This window comes from Bufo bufo, chromosome 2 (assembly GCF_905171765.1).
Source record: "Bufo bufo chromosome 2, aBufBuf1.1, whole genome shotgun sequence".
Taxonomy (NCBI): Eukaryota; Metazoa; Chordata; class Amphibia; order Anura; family Bufonidae; genus Bufo; species Bufo bufo.
The window spans coordinates 577,620,492-577,639,629 of record NC_053390.1 but is presented as its reverse complement, the minus strand read 5'-3'; the positions used below and the strand labels follow the sequence as shown (position 1 = coordinate 577,639,629).

Here is a 19,138-nt window from a genome sequence, read left to right as displayed (position 1 = left end):
AATGCTCTCCATTTCTTAAAGGGAATGGGTGCCCCCACCATCGAACATTACGTTATAGTTTTTATGCAAAAACCTATTTTTCACCTATTTTGCACTAATCAATGAGTTATACGCCAAGAACAATTTTTCAAGTGTCCTCTAGAAACAGTCGACAAACTAATCACGTGCCTATAATTGCATTGGAACAGTTAAAAGGGTTTTCAAAGATTTTTGGGAACCCCGCCAATCAGTTGTTTGAGAAGGCACTGACGCTCCTGTGAGAGCCACAGACTTCTCAGTGCTTACCAAAGACAGCGCCGTACGTTGTATAGCGGCTGTGCCTTCTCAGCCAGCTAATCAGTGGGGGTCCCGGGTGTCGGACCCCCACCAATCAGATACTGATGACCTATCCAGATGATAGGTCATCAGTAAAGAAAAATAAAACATTTTGGAAAACCCCTTTAAGCTGGCCATACACAGAAGACGAATGGCATGCAAATCCATCAGATGGACCATCTAAAGTGCAATGGGTTCTTCCATGTTTTACCTGGTCCGTGGGGACGCACCGCAAAACATAGGATGTGTCCTATCTTTGTCCACAACATGTGGATCGCGGACCCATTGAAGTCAAGTCAATGGTTCCACACCGTGATGCATGGTGCACACGGCCAGTGCCTGCAGCCTAATGTGTATATCCAGACAATTTTATAGAAAGCCCTAAAATGTATATCACCAGGGCAATAGCTAAGCGGACACTAACGCTGCAAGGAATGTTGGGTGAATTCAACTGACGCCGGCAAAATTGTGAATGCAGCTCTACAGACTATAACTCAACTTTTTTTATGTAGAGGAATTGTATATAGGACCAGTCCCTCTATTAGCAAGGGAGAAGAGCTGCTGGATGCTATGGAATGCTTCATTTTTCCTGTCCTGGGGTTCCTGATGAGACAGCAGTTAGGGTACTTTCACACTTGCGTTAAACTTAATCATCCTAATGCATTCTGAATGGAGAGCAATCCAGTCAGGATGTCTTCAGTTCAGTCACTGTACGGTTTTTGGATGGAGAAAATTCCGAGATACTTGCTGGAATGCCAGATTCGGCATTGTTTTACATTGAAATGCATTAATGCCGGGATCCGATCCCAAGTGTTCCGGAAAAACGGATCCGGTTTTACGGTCTGCGCATGCGCAGACCTTTAAAAATGTGAAGATAAATACCGGATCCGGTTTTCCGGATGACAACCGGAGAGACGGATCCAGTATTCGGATCAGTCTACAAAATGGTATCCGTTTGCATACAGATTGCCGGATCCGGCAGGCAGTTTCGGCGACGGAACTGCCTGCCAGAATGCAGCAACGCAAGTGTGAAAGTACCCTTAAAGTCAAGCCAGTAAATTTGGATGTCACAAAGATCGCATTAACCAGTCTGAGAAGGGCATCTGTCAGCAGATTTGTACCTATGACACTGGCTGACCGGTTACATGTGTGCTTGGCAGCTGAAGCAGGGCTCCAGATGGCGACCAAAATGGTCGCCAATGCGACTTAGAATTGCAAAATGGCGACAAGACTTTGTAGTCTTGTCGCCATTTGCGCCTAGAGCCTCCGCTGCTCTGCCGCTTTAAGAAGAACGGCATTTCATCCAGCAGGCAGGCGGCAATCCAATAACAGAGCTCCGCACAGTATAGAGCTCTGTTATTAGAGAGGAGGCTGCTGATTGGTCAGGATCAGTGTGCTGCTGTACCATTGGATGCTCCTCTCACACCCCCATTCTCCCGCGCTGAACACAGCAGCAGCTTCAGAGTCATGAAGACAGGGAGCCGCTCCATAGAACAGAGGTTAGCTTGAGAAGCAGTCACCCCTGCGCTGCCGCTGATAAAGGCTAATCCTTATCGTCTTTACAACCCTGATAACACTCAGGGGGCCGCTGCTGGTGCTCCGTGTGAGCTCCCTGCCTGGGCTCACAAACATTCTTAATAAGGGAATAAAAGGGTTAATAGGACACTAAAAAGCCAGTGAACCATATCTCTTTCAATAGTCCTTGCTTAGTAGGAGGAGAGGTTATCTCCTGGAGGTTATCTCCTCCTCCTAAGACTTTTGAAAGAGATATGGTTCACTGGCTTTTTAGTGTCTTGACCAGCGCGGGGCTCCTATTAACCCTTTACATACTTAACATTAGCAAGTGGTGAGATGACTGATGATCACCTCACCACTTGCTAATGGCTGCTGCTGCCCAGTATTCCCCCCGCCTACCTACCTAACTTTCTCTGCACATCTCCTATTTTATGCTAAAGTGGGGGGGGGAACCTTTTCTGGTGTGAGCCTGATAAGTGCGATTGTGACCAGTTCCATCAGTTGGCACACGTGCAGCGGTATGAGGGAGCACTCTGCCATTTGTACAGCCTACGATGCGGAGATGCCACCACGCTGGGGAGGCTCAGGTGTGGCTGGCAGTGAAGGTGTTAAGGCTGCCGGTCGTTAAAGTAACGTTAGGCTGATATAAGGGGCAGCCGCGCAGCCCACCTGTCCTTGCAGGACTCTGATCATGCACCCTCCCTATCCGCCCTTCCCAAACTATGGGCCCACTTACCGGCTACAGCCCCCCTACTACAAACCCAAGGGGCCCTACTGGAAGCCTCCCTACAAGGGGGCCCATGAAGTCTGCCCTTCTCTTTAACTGCCTGGATAACTACCAGATATGGGCTCAGCTGTAGGCCTTGCTCAGCCAGCTGGGGCCGGAGCTGGGGCTGAGCCGCTCTTACACCAAAGTAGTAGGGGTTCGGGTGAACCCCAGAGTGGACGCGTCTGTTCAGTGTTCACTGGGGCCCCGTACGCTGAAGAGCCGCAAGGGATGGGCCCTACTGTGCCATGCCACACCTGGGCAGCATGCCGGACTGCGTAACGTCACCCCAGTCCGCTTTCCCCGCACTGTAGCCAGACAAGTCTTTTATTTTTTATTATAATTATATGTATTTTACATTTGGCTCCTAAATTTTTCAGATTAGGAGCCAATGGCTCCTTGAGATTTTTTTTTTGTCTGGAGCCCTGTGAAGGCATCCGTGTTGGTCCCATGTTCTTATGTGCCGCATTGCTGAGAAAAATTACATTTCAATACATGCTCTCTGCAGTCTCTGACTTTAGGAGAAGTCCGGGCCAGATGTGACCAGGTTTACTTGTTTTTCTGGCCCTGTCAATCACAGTACAGAGGGCATGTTGCAGAGAGACAGATGCGCCTCTAGGAGTAACGGCAACGCCCCCGTTGCTCCCAGAGGCTTATTTGCATATATTGAAACTGCATTTTTCTCAGCAATGTGGGCACATATGAACATGGAACCAACACGGGTTATACCCATTGTTCTTTTTACCTCTAGAAGCAGTAAGACTGTCTTAAAGGGGTTGTTGAGCTTTTGGCCATTTTTTGTCTGTCCCCCACAGTCAATTGTACACTCACAAGCTCGCAGCACTTGCATTCTGGATCTATTCAGCGGTCTTCTGGTCCTGGCCTTTGCGGCCAATGTCTGGCCTTAGCGGTGGGGACACATCACCTCTGAGGGCAGGCATTGGCTGCTGCACACATGACCATCTGTCCAAAACTTTACAGGCACGGACTGGAAAACGGGATCAGTTTGCTGAAATAATGAAGCAAGAATCCGACAAGTAGGATTCTTTTCAACAGGTACAACAGGCTGCGAGGGACAGGCAAACAATGCCCAAAAGCCGGACAATCCCTTTAACTTGTGCAGTTGACTTATGAATTAACGTTTCCACAGATCATAGGATGCACTTGTTTAATGGACAATGCAGGGTGTCAACTAGTATTTGGGACAGGAGTCCCATCTTTATGCAGTAGGTTTGACAACCTAGCTCGCTACTATAAGCACTACACACTTGCAGGCCGAGGACAGAAATTGAATCACTGTGGTGTGCAGGTAACGTAATACGGGGACTGGAGGGTTGATAAGTCATGTAACTGGAGCTAGAGTCTCTCATGAAAGGGCAAGTAGGAGACATTTTTAAGAATATATAGAAGAAACAGGCTTAGATCGGGTGTTTTATATTATTAGCGGCTGTTTAAAATATACCGTATCAGTCACATTTCCATCAAGAGTACCCCTCCGCCTATGGGCTGCAGCGATAAGGGTCACAGCATTGCAGCAGCCAAATTCCCTGATGCTGTTCTGCAGTGGAAGAGGGAACATTCTCATCTGCGGCAGCGGATCTGGCAGAGAGCAGCCTACCAGATTTTACCGGGATCTACAGTTCACCGCCAGATCCCCATGGACTATAATGGGGTCCAACGGTGATCCAACCACTTTCTGGCATAAATGTAACATTTGCATGCAACAGCTTTTGTCCAGCCAACAGTTGTGCCGTAGACGTGTGAATGAAACCTAAAATGGCCGATTCACACTACTGCACTCGGTCCAGGAAACATGGTCCACGACCCCAACCGACTATATCATATTAATTTACGATACAGTCAGTTCATATCCGATTCTAAGGCTATTGCAGTGTATTCACCTCATCATGTGAGAACACTGCATCAGATAGAGACTGACCGTATCATCACCTATCAGGGGAGTAGTGGTCCGTCTACGAGAGTAGGCTGGGACATGGACCATATTTGCCAGGCCAACCACGGTCATGTGAATCAGTCCTAGGATGTTCTGTGATTCCTTATCAAGAGTAGATTTTTAACTGGGAAAACCCAATACAGGCGCCATGGCTCTGTACATACTTCAGCCATACTTGTGCTTAGGATAGGCAATCAATATTACACTGGCCAATGTCCAACTCTCAACACCCCAGCGGAACAGCTGCCTGAAGGAGTCATGGTGCTCCAGAAAGTACCACGTCTCCTTTTCTGTTTAAAAAAAGGTAGTTGCTCCAGGTATTGCATCTTGGTCCCTACTAAAAGTATGGCCCTGTGCCATGTAAACAATGACAGCTGGACCCCAACCAACCTAATACCGATGGCCTATCCTAAGGGACCAGGTAGCACAGTTAACTAGAAAGAAGCCAGATATCTGCAGGAGCGCAGATTTCTGGGAATGCCAGCTTCAGGTTGGTTTCCAGATAAACTCCATACAGTGTGGATTAGTATTTGTTCACACATATTTGGGTGACAGAGCCTCCACTTAGGTCATTATAAACTGCAGACATCCTTTTGTACTTAGCAGGGAAAGCCTGCCTTCAGAATGAGTAGTAGTCATCCAACATATCAAGTAGTGAAAAGTAATGAAGACTCAGGAATACTAATATTTAGCTGTAAGCAAATGGATGAGCCTTCAGGCTCCCTCCACCGCTGGGGCTTCCAGCATTAAGAGATTTACACGTTGACAGTGTTTAGATGGTGTCCTGTCAGGAATGGTTCATCGGGACTAGAATAATGTCTGTGTACTATACAGAATAGGAAGCAGGCATCCTCTTACTGCCTGCTAAATATACGCTCAGAGGGGCGCCCATCCACCTTGCACATAAGCTAGCCGCCAGTGAATTACTTCATGTATAAAAGGCAATAAATGGAGCAGAGTAAACTCAGCTAAGCCTCTTTCACATAAGTGATGTGGAATAGGTCAGAGTCCGTTCAGTGAAAAACGGATGGCAAGTGGAAATCGATTTGTCTGTGACTGTTCACGGTTTCAGTTTTTTTCACCAAAATTGCATCAGTTTTAAATCCGTTTTTCACACATGTGAAGAAAAACTGAGGAATAACCTACAGCACCTCCTAGCAACCATCAGTGAAAATGGACTGCATCTGGACGACGTCCGTGTGCCGTCAACGTTTGTTTTTTTGTTTTTTTTCCCTCACTGACCCACTCACTTGAATGGACAAGTCCTGCACGAAAAACAGATGAAGACAGAACATGCTGCAATTTTTTCCTGAACTGACAGATGGTCAGTGAAAAACTATGCTTGTGTATATATATCTATTGAAATGAATGGGTCAGTACAGATGTTTCTTGTAAAAAGGGACCACATCTGGATGGAAACCTCACTAGTGTAAAACAAGCCTTATGGTTGACAAGGAATTTAACAAGCTTGTAGCAAATAAAATATGGCAGCAACTAGGGATAAGGGATCATTCTGGATTAAATTGTTACTATATCTACTGTACATGAAAAATGGAAACTCTGTGCGCACATTTTTGATCAAATGTATGTCGGGCCCATCTACTGGCGTCAAGGTGACTTCTGCAGATGGGTACCTAACACTAACCGAATAGAACAGAGTATAAATATAGCTGGCTGCTACACCTCTGTGAACATTGTAGGCTTAGGTTAGGCCCAGGAGAGGCAGTTCTGTTAGTGTTAGGTACCCATCTGCAGAAGCCACCTTGACGTTGGTAGATGGGCCCGACACACGTTTGATCAAAACGTGAGCGAAGAGCCTCTATTTTTTATGTATAGTAGGTATAGTACCACTGCAATCCAGGATAATCCCCAATTCTGTTTGCGACAAGTACAGCTTATGGATGTGCACCTGTGACCAATTGTGCCAGTCTACATCTTCTTGCAGTAACATACTTGTATCATATGTCACAGTGAGTCGAGACCCCAACTAATTGGAGAAAGAAGTGCTCTGACGTCTCTCCTCACTCAATAGAAAGTCTATGAGCTAGCCTTGAGTCCAGGTCCTGCAGTGAGAAGATAGCGGCCTGTGTGAGCACTTCTTTCTCAGGTACAGGTACACTGACAAAGAACTACATATGGACTAAACTTTAAATTTCACAAACCTTTAATGCATCAGAATTATGGTCTAGTTTTGACTTTTCCAATATAGGCTTCTACTTTAATAAAAGTTCTGTACAGGAACAGCCGCCCCTGAAAAGCGATGCACTGAACTGATGGGTCACAACACATTCCGGCATTCTGAGTGGATGCACATGGAATTTTTTTTAAATGCATTTTTTTGTCTGCATTTTTCCCGTAGCAAAAAATAAATAAAAATGCAGCAACCAAATGTTACATCATAAACCGGCCTACAAAACGCTGCATTTTTTGTAGGGGCATTTTAAGACAGACTTTTGACTCCAAACAGGTACATTGAGCCATCTGTCATCGTAAAAAGTGTCCATTAGTCACACTTTCTAACAAGATCTCTTAACAGAACAGAAAAAGGAGAGTCTCGTTTTTCTGACCTGCTAAGCAACCAACAAAATCTGACGGATGTGATTTTCGATAACGGGACCATGATAAAAAAATAAATTAAAAAAATACATTTTACCAGGATGCTAATAACGGATATGATTCACATTGTAGGTGCATTCCCACTCAGACAGAATACAAATTAAAAAAATTATTCAGTAAATCACACATTGTATGATTTCTCTTGCACTGCTGAACATAAGTATTTGAACACCTGAGGAACAGCAAGAATTCTGGCTCTCAAAGACCTGTTACTGTGCCTTTAAAAAGTCTACCTATACTCCACTCATTAATCTAACTTAGTAGCACCTGTCTGAGCTCTTTAAAAGACACCTGTCCACCCCACAGTCAGACGCCAACTACTACCATGGGTAAGACCAAAGAGCTGTCAAAAGACACCAGAGACAAAATTGTGAACCTCCACAAGGCTGGAAATGGCTACAGATCAATTGCCAAGCAGCTTGGTGAAAATAGAACAACTGTTGGAGCAACTGTTAGAAAATAGAAGAGGCTAAAGACAACCGTCAGTCTAACTCGGACTGGGGCTCCATGCAAGATCTTACCTCGTGGGGTATCACTGATAAGAAAGGTGAGGAATCAGCCCAGAACTACAAGGGAGGAGCTGGGACCAGTTTCAAAAGGTCACTGTCGGTAGAACACTACGCCGTCATGGTTTCAAATCATGCATTGCACGGAAGGTTCCCCTGCTCAGGTCATCACATGTCCAGGCCCATCTGAAGTTTGCCAATGACCATCTGGATGATTCAGAGGAGGCATGGGAGAAAGTCATGTGGTCAGATGAAACCAAAGTAGAACTTTTTGGTCTAAACTTCACTCGTCATGTTTGGAGGAAAAAGAAGGAGGAGTTGCATCCCAAGAACACCATCCCTACTGTGAAGCAATATCATGCTTTGGGGGTGCTTTTCTGTGAAGGGGACAGGACAACTGCACTGTATTAAGGAGTGGATGAATGGGGCCATACATTGTAAGATTTTGAGCAACAACCTCCTTCCCTCAGCCAGAGCATTGAAGATGGGTCGTGGCTGGGTCTTCCAACATGACAACGACCTGAAGCACAGAGCCAGGATAACCAAGGAGTAGCTCCGTAAGAAGCATATCAAGGTTCTGGACTGGCCGGGCCAGTCTCCAGACCTAAATCCAATAGAACATCTTTGGAGAGAGTTGAAACTCAGTGTTGCTCAGCGACAGCCCCGAAACCTGACAGATCTAGAGGAATGGGGCAAAATCCCTGTTGTGGTGTGTGCAAACCTGGTCAAGAACTACAGGAAACGTTTGACCTCCGTAATTGCAAACAAAGGCTTCTGTACCAAATATTAACACTGATTTTCTCAGGTGTTCAAATACTTGTTCAGCAGTGCAAGACAAATAAATTCTTTGAAAATCATACAATGTGATTTCCTGAAAAATATATATATTTATTTTTTATTCTGTCTCTCAGAGTGGGAATGCACCTACAATGTGAATTTCAGACCCCTCTGTGATTTCTAAGTGGGAGAACTTGCAAAACAGCAGGGTGTTAAAATCCTTCTGTTCCTCACTGTATATCATAAATGTTTTATTTTATTTTTATCACATGTACAATATATGTTTTAAGAACGTGGAACTGAATGTTTAGGCACACTTTGATATTGATCTGTCAGTCTGTGACCTTGGTTTGGGCTTCTGTTAAGAGGACGCAGATCCGCCATTTGGCGTCAACAACTTTCCAAAGACAGGCCCAAAAAAATCCAGCACAGTAGATGAACTTTTTAACAGCTATCCCGCTCATAACAAGGAGCAGACGATAATCAAAAAAATTGTCTTAAATGGGTCCTTTCAACTGTCCATTATCTGCAGTGCAAGGACGGCTTTAGTCATGTCAACTAAACACATGAAATGGGCAGGAATTAGAAAATAAAAAGTTAGATGTTTGTTATACTGTTAAACGTATTGGTATCTTTCAGGTTTTTTTTAGCTGTTGTAGTCATTTTTACTAACAAAGTACAGTTACTTTTGAATTACCTTTTCAGAAATGCATTACGAATCTATCACTTTATTAACAGCGTGATAAAGGCCACAACCTGTATGGGAGTCATTTTGGTTACCCTATATAGGACTTTATTATGACAAGAGGCTCAGCTAGGTCCACACCTGGGTTAGGGCATTCTGGTGCTATTCGGGCAGAGGAGCAGAATACTAGAATTGCCGTATTCGGCATGGCCAGACACCCATAGGATCCCTATTCATAATAATGGGGTGCGCTGGCTGAAAACAATAGGCTGGTCATGGACTTTAGCCGACTTGCATCACAACTGATGAGTTCTCCTACAAACCACCCTCAATAAAGCTATATTCATAGACGAATGCAGATTACACCCATGTACAGATCTGTGTGGCAATATGCTTGCACTAGTAATTACAGCGTTCCTAACCGCATAGCCTCGCCAAAAACAACCAAGCCTGCCATGACACCGAGAATAAGCTGGAGTTGGCTTATTCCAATGAGTACACTAATAAAAGCTTTTACAGTACACAACATAAACACATGACAAACTTCAAATAAAAGTTGAAGGATGCGACTTAAAAATAAAGAACCAACGTCCGGATGTTGGGACAATTATAGAAACACGGTACACAAAAAGCAGAACTCAAGGCTGCCCAATGTAAGCTGTGCACAATATTAGGTGTGGATCTGAAACTGCCTCAGCGTATTCAACTATGCCTTCTGGAAACCCAGACCTCCGTGGCAGAGGCAAGGATGCACGTAGAAAAAGAAAGAAAAAAAAAACCCTGAAGATTTTTTGATCACAGCTTGACACGTCTATTAGCCTAAACACACGAAACGCCAGACTGCAGTGAAGGTGGTCTTTGAACAGCCTCTCCTCGTCTCCATCTGATATAGACTTCACACAATTTTAGAAGCTTTTCGTTTTCAGGAAGCTCTTTAAAAAGAAAACTGGGAAAACAGCCACCCATAAAATGCAAGCGGATTTCGGCACTGTTCACATTATATTTGGTGTAAAAATACAAACGATCTTTGGGCACCTGGGAGGCCTCAATGGTTAGCCCTTACCAAAGATGTTCCACCAAACCTATCTTCATCCTAGAAGGCACGTTCGCAAGGCAAAGTGAATGCGATATTAAGAAATCTCATTCACACGATGCAAAAAAAATAAAATCAATCAGCAGCGTAAACTACAGAGGAGATTTTAAATCCGTAGTCAATTTACGCTGCTGATTACCACTGCAATGAGTGAAATCTTCAGTAAGCAATGGCACCAAATCGATAAAAAAACTGCAATTTAACAAAATTTGCGATTTTTCATGTCACACTTGAAAATTAACATGAAAGGCGGGAGTGGCTTTAAAGGAATCACAGTTTAGGTCCAATTTTACAGTTTTATTTTTTTTACGTTTACACACTGGCCGCTAAACCTAATACGTCAGGACTTCTTGTTCTGTACAGATCACTTTTCAGCAGTCATCTCATTATCACAAACAGGGTTACGATGATACATAGATAACAGGTGATGTCATAGCTTAGCTAGTCCCTCCCTGCACAATGAGTTCTACACAGGTCACAGAGCCTGCCTAGAAAACTCTTTGGAGAAGCTGATGAGTCCCCTCCTATCCTTTGTGTCTATGGACCATGGAGGTTGCTGTAAAGGCAAGATAGTGGCCCCCATAATAGTGTTCAGGAAATAGAATAAAAATCTACAATAATAAATAAAAATAAATAGAAGGATTATGTGTCACCATCTAGGTTTAACTGGCAGAATTTATTTTTTTATATAGGTGACACCTTCCCTTTAACGCTAGAGTACTGCTCAGAGAAGACACTTTGCATTGACTCTTATGTCAGATTTCCAGCCCTTTTCCTTTCCAAGATCACAGACATCACCGTCAATCTTCTCACGTGTATCTATGACGTATCATAACATTTTAAAGAAGTTTTCCAGGATTTCGATACAGATGACCTATTCTCAGGATAGGTCACCAGTATCTGACCGGCTGGCGTCCGACACCCGGGCCTCCTGCCGATCAGCTGTTGGAGAAGGCACAGACTCTCCTTGGAGCGCAGTGGCCTTCTCCGTGCTCTCCAAGCATGGCGCTGTACATTGTATAGCTGCTGTTCTTAGCCCCACTGAAGTAACAAGATTGCAGAACAGGCTGCCATGGAGGATCATCACTTTACTGCCGATCCACAGAGACGCGGTCAGCTAAGCATTTCCCTGCAGCAGCCATGGCAAAGGAAATTTAGCGTTTTATGGTGGAAATTCAAATGAATGGCCATCCATGAAATACAATGTGTTGAGTCCACCAGAACAGAAGTAGCTTTCATAAGTTGGTTCTCAGGCCTTGCTCATAGGAGGTGGGATTTACGCAGGGGACCCCCCTCTACAAAATCCATGTCTTAACAGGACATACGGACAGCAGCTGTCTTCACGAGACATTCCCTTTAACCAGAAACCAATTTCAAATATTTCTAGTATGCTAGAACACAACTTTCCCATGATACGTTATTGCCTTTATGTATTACAGCACGCCATACATTTCACCAGAAGGCTCAATAATCCTATAGATAGCGTTAGCTAGACTACTTCCACACTAGCGTTAATATTTTCCGGTATTGAGATCCGTCATACGGACTGAGATTTTTATGCCACAAATGTCACATCTTAGACCCTTCCCACTTGTCAAGCGAGTTAGAAAAGTGTAGAACCTTAGGGTATGGCTACACAGAGAGAAGGTTTTGAGGCAGATCTGGTTTCTACTTCTCCGTCCTGGTGGATCCACTTCTGGCTTTGGCAGAAAATCCTGCAGGCAGATCTGCCTCAAAACCTTGTCCAAAAAAACGGTGTGGCCATACCCTTAGTTGCACCAAGCTGCGCCACTTTTTAGACAGATTCTAGAAGCAGACACATTAGTAATTCTGGGCCATGGTTTACTTCAGGTATGATAATCCCATTTGACCGCGAGCGGTGTTTATCACGGCTGATGATGACAGACTCCCTTTACGAGCCATGACGGTTACTTCCAGCTAAATACGGTAGCTTTTTAGTCAAATGAGAACTTTCAACTACAAGCAAGACATTGTGTGTGTTTAGTGGCATTCCTTTGGGCCCATTGTATTTTAATTTATTTTTTTCTTGATAATGTCGCATGCTCGGGCTTTCTCAAACGGTTTCCCATAGACTTCTTAATAAGGAAAAAAATAAAACACACCTCTCAAAGACTTATGACCAAAAAAGCTGCCAAAATATAGGAGTGTAAAAGAAATGCAAATAGCATGTATATATGCCGGGATTCAGCCGGACAAAAACTGGCGTGCAGCCATTTTTTGCTGGGCCGATTCCCAGCATACAGGCCAGGGAGCGGCAGGATCTCCACTGGTTCCCATTATAGTCAATGGGGTCCGATGGGCTGGCGGCACTTTCTGGCTATGGCGGATCCAGAGAACTCCGACAGGCTGTTTTCTGCCAGAACAGCCTGCTGGATGTCTGTAAGGGCTCATGCACACAAACTAGGCCTTCACAATATATCTCCAAAGCAATCGCAATAAATCGCCATATCGCAATCGCCAATTGGCCGACCCAAAAATGCTGCAATTGCATTACCATATTTTTCGCTTTATAAGACAAACTTTTTATATGACGAAAAAGGCAGTGCGTCTTTTAAAGCGATGGTTGACTTTTTACGTGGCTGACACGGATGTATCGCCGGCCGCTATGCTGCACAGCGCGGCCGGCGATACATCAGTTACAGTGAGGGGAGGGAGGAGGGGCTGGAGGCAAGTCGTTATTTTAATGAACAAATGTTCTTCTATTTATTCTGTTTATCTGTTCTGTGCTATTAAGAAAATGGCAAGTTTTGTATTTTGTACTTTTGCAGTAATGCAAATATGTTATTTGATTTAGTAAAAGAGGTTTTATTTTGAAAAACACTGTGCATTTCAGTTCTGGAGTTAAGCATAACTACATTTCAGCATTATCAGTAATTTCAGTGTGCTTTTGCCTTGAAAATCCAAGCAAATAGACCTCTAGCACAATTCCCTTAAAATATCGCATCGCATATCGTTATCGCAATTTTTAGGGCCTTAATCGCAATCGCTATGGTAACCGGTATGTGGAAACATTCACATCAATTGTGCCGCAAAAAAAAAAAAAAAAAAAACTGAAATGACTCAGTGTGCGTTAGGCTACTTTCACACTCGCGTCTAGTGCGGATCTGTCATGGATCTGCACAGACGGCTCCGTTCAGATAATACAACCGCATGCATTCGTTCAGAACTGATCCGTTTGTATTATCTTTAACATAGCCAAAACGGATCCGTCTTGAACACCATTGAAAGTCAATGAAGGACGGATCTGTTTTCTATTGCACCATATTGTGTCAGTGAAAACGGATCCGTCCCCATTGACTTACATTGTGTGTCAGGACAGTGTGTGTCCGTTTGGCTCAGTTTCATCAGACGGACACCAAAACGCTGCAAGCAGCTATTTGGTGTCCGCTTCCAAAGCGGAACGGAGGCAAACTGATGCATTCTGAACGGATCCTTTTCCATTCAGAATGCATTAAGGGCAAAACTGATCCGTTTTGGACCACTTGTGAGAGCCCTGAACGGATCTCACAAACGGAAAGCCAAAACGTCAGTGTGAAAGTAGCCTTAGATGTCAGTAATGTGGACAATAATAGGACTGTTCAGTTCCGCAAAATGTGGAATGCACACGGCTGGTATCCATGTTTTGAGGACCTGCAATATGCAGACCAGAAAACATCCAACGTGTGCATGAGCCCTAATGCTAATGTGAAACTAGCCTAAGTGGCATCTTTTAGGAGATGATTAGTGGGGTGGGTCTTGGTATTGTGATCGGAGACTCTTCCGCTACTGATAGGTGCACCTAACAATGGGAAGACTTTGGGGGAGAGCTATCAATTTTTTGGCGCAGTTTGCACCATAGCCAACTTTCCGAGCTGAAGGTTAAAGTTGACACCAAATTTATCATATGTCATATAGAGAATAATAAATTAGACGTAGTGGAGATTTGCAACTTTTTGCAGCGACTTGGTCGCAATTTCAATTGCTGCGTGCGACTTTTGATAAGTTTGGGGTATGCTTACAACATCTCCTATACGTGTGCCTTTTCTCTGATAAGACATTCAGAAATGTGGCCGTCCCAATGCCACTTTATTACTCACGCCCACTCTTCTTGGTGGATTTCTATTTTGGGGCGAATGCTGACGTTTCTATGTGATAAATGTGGACCAGATTGATTGATAATTTTTTTTATTGATAAATCTCCCTATTTGTCTTTGTTAGTGCCAAGAAAAACTAATTAAAGTCAAATAAACCATGAAAACAAGTTTTGCTGACCTCCGAGTGCTGATCAACAGCCTGAAGCAACCACCACGCGGTAAACCATCATTACGCCTTATCCCCGGAGGGATAGTAGCACTGCTGAAAAACACAGACTAAATACCAACAGCACAAGAAGCCCAGCCTAATGGTGCACCCCCATATTGGTGCCTAAGGATCCGTGCATGGCTTTGTGTAGGATGAGGGACGGGTCATGCAAAGGACAAGCTGTCAGCACATTCGTTCTGCACATATAGGTTATTGATTTTATTTAGGCAGAATATAGCAGGAGAAGATTACTTTTTTTCCCATTCCAATCAAAAGCCATCTGCTTCCAATGGAGGCACTGGTAAATGTTTAGGAAAAGAACATATTAGCAGAAGGAAACACAAATATTACAAGGCGGGGGAATTACAATATACCTGTTCCACTGAATCAGCTATCGAAGGTATCCCACACTCATCGGTATAAATGTAGCAGCAGTAGTAGTCAGTCTAAAATCTGGCTGGCGGACTTAAGGATGCCCGCCAGGAAATACTACTTCTCAGTAAAGTCAGTTGTGTGGAACAAAAACATTAAAAGGGATAATAGTGGAGAAATGTTTGTTATAGCGCAGAAATAAAAAAGGTATCTGGGGGTCAGCAGCAAGCTACGGTACCCGAGTTTGGATGGAATATATGTAGTATTGCTTTGAAAAAAAAACGTATTTGATGTGATGTTCTTTACTCTATGGCACTTGAGCAAGAATAGCTGCTTAAAGGGGTGTTCTCATCTGGGACACGTATGGTGTATCGTTAGGATATAGCATAAATGTCGGATAGATGAGGGTCCTGCACCCATCTCCAGGACAGGGCTCTGAAGTCAAAGAGGAGCAAGCGGGAATGCATGAACACCCTCTATGGACGGCCCTGAGTTCAAAAGATAGTAGGAGCGCTGGCGTGGCTATAACGGTGAATATAGGGGAAGCCGCGCTTCCACAGCTTGCTCTTCATTCACAGTTATGGGACTCCTGAAAATAGGCAAGCAATTATTTTATAAGCCCCATAGTAGTGAATGGAGAGCAAGCCATGCATGCATGGTGAACTCGTTCATTTCAGGGCCCGTTCTGGAGAGAGCAGAGGGTCCCAGAGGTGAGAACCAAACCTATCTGACATAGATGGCATATCCTAAGATATGCCATGAATGTCCCAGATGGAACAACCCTTTCTAAAGGCATCTGCGATTTAGGCAACCCTCACTTCCTAGAAGAGTCCTTTCACAATAAGCAGATAAATAGGTTGTCTGTATAATACATGACAAGTCCTCAAGAACTAGAAATGCTCATTGTGACTGCTCCCCACTGTGGCCAAAAACGAGGATCCTGAACACAGGACCCTTCCCCACCGACTCAGAATTTCCTAATACGGTGTAGAAGATACTAGAGCTTTCTGAACTGGACAACCCCTTAACAGGTAGCCAAAAATCTGTAAGAAATGACCACGATACTTTCTCTCTACTTAGGATGCACTCCTGGTTTCAGCTTAAAAAACTGATGCCGATTGAGTTTGTACCATATGCATGAGACCCAATGGGCCTTGAGGGCCGATAAGTTACAGATAAAAGTAGTATGAAGCCTGCCAAACCAACTTTCTCTCCATTCGGTCGAGTTGGCAATTCTGTTCACAATAAGTTGATCACAAAGTGTCCTGTTGCTGGAACCACCCGTGATCGGTGGAGGAACCTATGAGTAAGACCTCATGAACATGATCGCATGTATTCTGCAATCTGCAAAACACAGAAGTGGTCTTTTTGCTATCCATATTTAATTTATTTGATCCCATTGACTTAATGTGGTTTGGGTGGTTTTGTAGACTGCAAAATGCTTCTGGTCTGGTGCATGAGGCCTAAGTAGGTAAGCTCCCTGCACCATCACAGAAAAGGAAAATATGAAGCATTAAGCAGTGTCCATTCATATCAATGGGTTCCTCTTTGTAATGCAGGACAGGTCGTCCATAGCAAGCACCGCTCTCCATAAGGATCCTGACCAGGGAACCTCCTCCAAGTTAAATTCCCATCAAAGGGCATTTGAAAATGGGTTTTCTAAACCACAAAACCCTTTGAGGACATCCTCTGGGATTTAATCATGATAAATAGCATGTCTTCTACAGTACTATGGACTTGAGGACTGGGGTAACTGAAAAAGTATTGTGTCATCAACACGTCCATGGGTGAGGAATGCCTCTCTTGGGGGGGGATCTACTGCCAGTTTACCCTTCCAAATAAAAAATTGGGCAACTAGAGTATAGAGCGTTCAAGCCTATGATGAAGAACACAATGTATCTTCAGTACCCTGATGGATACACCATTCCCTACCATAAAACTTCTGACTGCAGGGTGAAATCAATAGAAGCAATCTAAAATCTCTAAGCAGATAGCTTCATGGACTGCTGACCAGTGGGCCATCCTAGCATAGCACCAGATGCACATTCAGCAGTTCTCCATGAAACCATACTTGGCTTGAGGAGAAGACGTAGCAATTCTCACCGTTCACCCCTACCCCTTTTGACCACCCTGCATAAGGCATGTGCATTACGCCTCTATCCCATATCAACGTCCTTACATAATCTCTGCTTCTTCTCAACGGCAGCCAAGCAATGCCTATGACAAAGCTACCACGCAACAGTAGACCCAACCACCTGTCGAGGGTATACCATGAGCAGCTGCAATGTGCGCCATATAGCATCCATATAATGCTGCAGTCCCTCACACTAAGGGGAGCCTCCTAGTTCCGTATGGATGCATCAGCAGATTCCAACATGAAGGTAATCCATAAACCAATTCCTGTGCACGGGTGTATGGATCCAGCCTTATCAATGTTATTGACCAGGAGCTTCAGGGGTGTTCCGCTCCCAGGCCGCGGGGATTTGAATACGTTAATATACCTAGATTAACACATCAAAAATAAATTGGCGGAAAGTTCATTTTTACGTTAAACATCTTGCTGCGGACTGTGTGCTCCGTTGTGATCATTTACCAACGTAAGGTACATTTATTAAACATCACGGACGCTGGGGCCATATACCTAGTTTAAAAAAGAAAATAACGTGTCCACCTTCTCCTCCGGACAACGCTGGTCGTAAGGGTTAAATTCCCAACCTGTGCCTGGAATGTGGCACTGCTCCTACTTGCAGCCCTTCTAGAACTACTCATCGCTGAATGGCTGCCCCCCCAGGCAATGATGGGAGTCGTAACATCAATTCTCATGCCGCCGTCTGCTGGGAAGGGGTTAATAAGCAGTCTGGTGGGAAGAGTAGAGTAATCTCTTGGGGGAGACGCCAATGTGAGGACATATTGACTGCAGGCTTTTCTCCTTCCTCGAGGGCATCGGGCAATCCCCCGGTGCCACATTTAATATGCCATCGTCAGGGGGGGTAATGACGCGCCGCAGGCTGGCACAACGAGGGTCTTCACGGTGACACCAGATTGGTATGGCCATCCTGTGGAATGTAATCAGGAGGTGACAGCCATGGAAGGTGGAAGATGTAAACTGCTTCCTCAAGGCCCCACCATCAATCAGCCCAATCCAGCCTGCCGCCCACACACAATGCGGCGAGGATGGCTACCACCATACAGAGGAGGCAACCTCACAGCACCCCACCCCACCGCAATGGGCACCATATGCTGCCTTACCTTTCACCGCCCTGTCCAACGTAGACAACTTGGGATCAGTGGCCTTGTGTTCAGACATGTCCGGCTGCGATGTGTGTATATCCCGGAGAGAAACTCGCGTCTGCGCTGCCCGTTCCGTCCGCGGTTGTCAGATCTGATTCACCAGCATGGAGAAGAAGAAGAAGAAAACGTGTCTGTCAGCAGCCCTCCCCCACACATAACCGGATAGCTGCGGCGAGCACTGAAATGCAACAGCCTGTCTCCGGCCAGAGACACTGCTCCACTGTATTCCCTGACCCTCTCACACACGCGCGGCGCACATACAGCCAAGGCACTTGCGCTCACGACACCATCGGCGCTCAGCTTGGGTTACAGCGCTCGGCCCGCCCCCTGCGGCGATTGGCTGTGCCGGCCCGTCAGTCAGGCGTCGGCCCCCTTCCAGGTATTTCCCTTCCCTGAAGCTCACTGGTGTTACTATGGCTCTCCGCGCTGTCACTTTGGCTGCAGACGAGGAAGTGGAGGCGGAGTGGGAGGAGGGAGAAGCCCCGCTAATGAGGCTGGGTGCGCGCCGGGGATTGGACGATGTGTGGAGGCGCCTGATTGGCTCCCTCCGCTTCCTGTTTCGGTGCGGTGGAATGTCATCCGGTTTTTATCACGGACGCGCCTTCCGTGATCAGGGCTAATATCCCGGCAGACAGGGACATGCTGCGAATTTAACCCTTTCCTCAAGCCACGAGTTTCCATTTTTGCGGGGTTTTTTTTTTTTTAACCCTCTGCCTTCCAGAGCCCATTTTTTTGTTTGTTCACATAGTCGTAGGGGGTCTTTTTTGTTGCGTGACGCATTGCGCTTCTTTTTTTTTTAAATGGCACCATTAATAAATATATTGGAGAAATAATATAAAACTTAAAAATAATCCCTAATGTGGTGGAATTGGACCAAAAAACCCAATTCCTCCACAGTTTTATGTTTTCTTTTGTTTTTCAACATTCCCTATGAGGTAAAATGACC

The 19,138-nt window shown here is 44.9% G+C and overlaps 1 protein-coding gene across 4 annotated transcripts in view; it reads right to left on the bottom strand.

The window, feature by feature from the left end:
* Positions 1–18,621, bottom strand: part of PPP3CA (protein phosphatase 3 catalytic subunit alpha) — a 242,511-nt gene extending 223,890 nt beyond the window's left edge. For 2 of the 4 annotated variants that reach the window (XM_040418214.1, XM_040418213.1), the window contains exon 1: positions 18,151–18,620. In XM_040418214.1, the coding sequence (XP_040274148.1) occupies positions 18,151–18,208 (58 nt within the window). In that variant the 5' untranslated portion in view covers positions 18,209–18,620. Of the gene's footprint in view, positions 1–18,150 lie in introns of all 4 variants that reach the window. The other 2 variants (XM_040418212.1, XM_040418215.1) reach the window with 2 other exon arrangements.
* Positions 18,622–19,138: the final 517 nt, after the last annotated feature.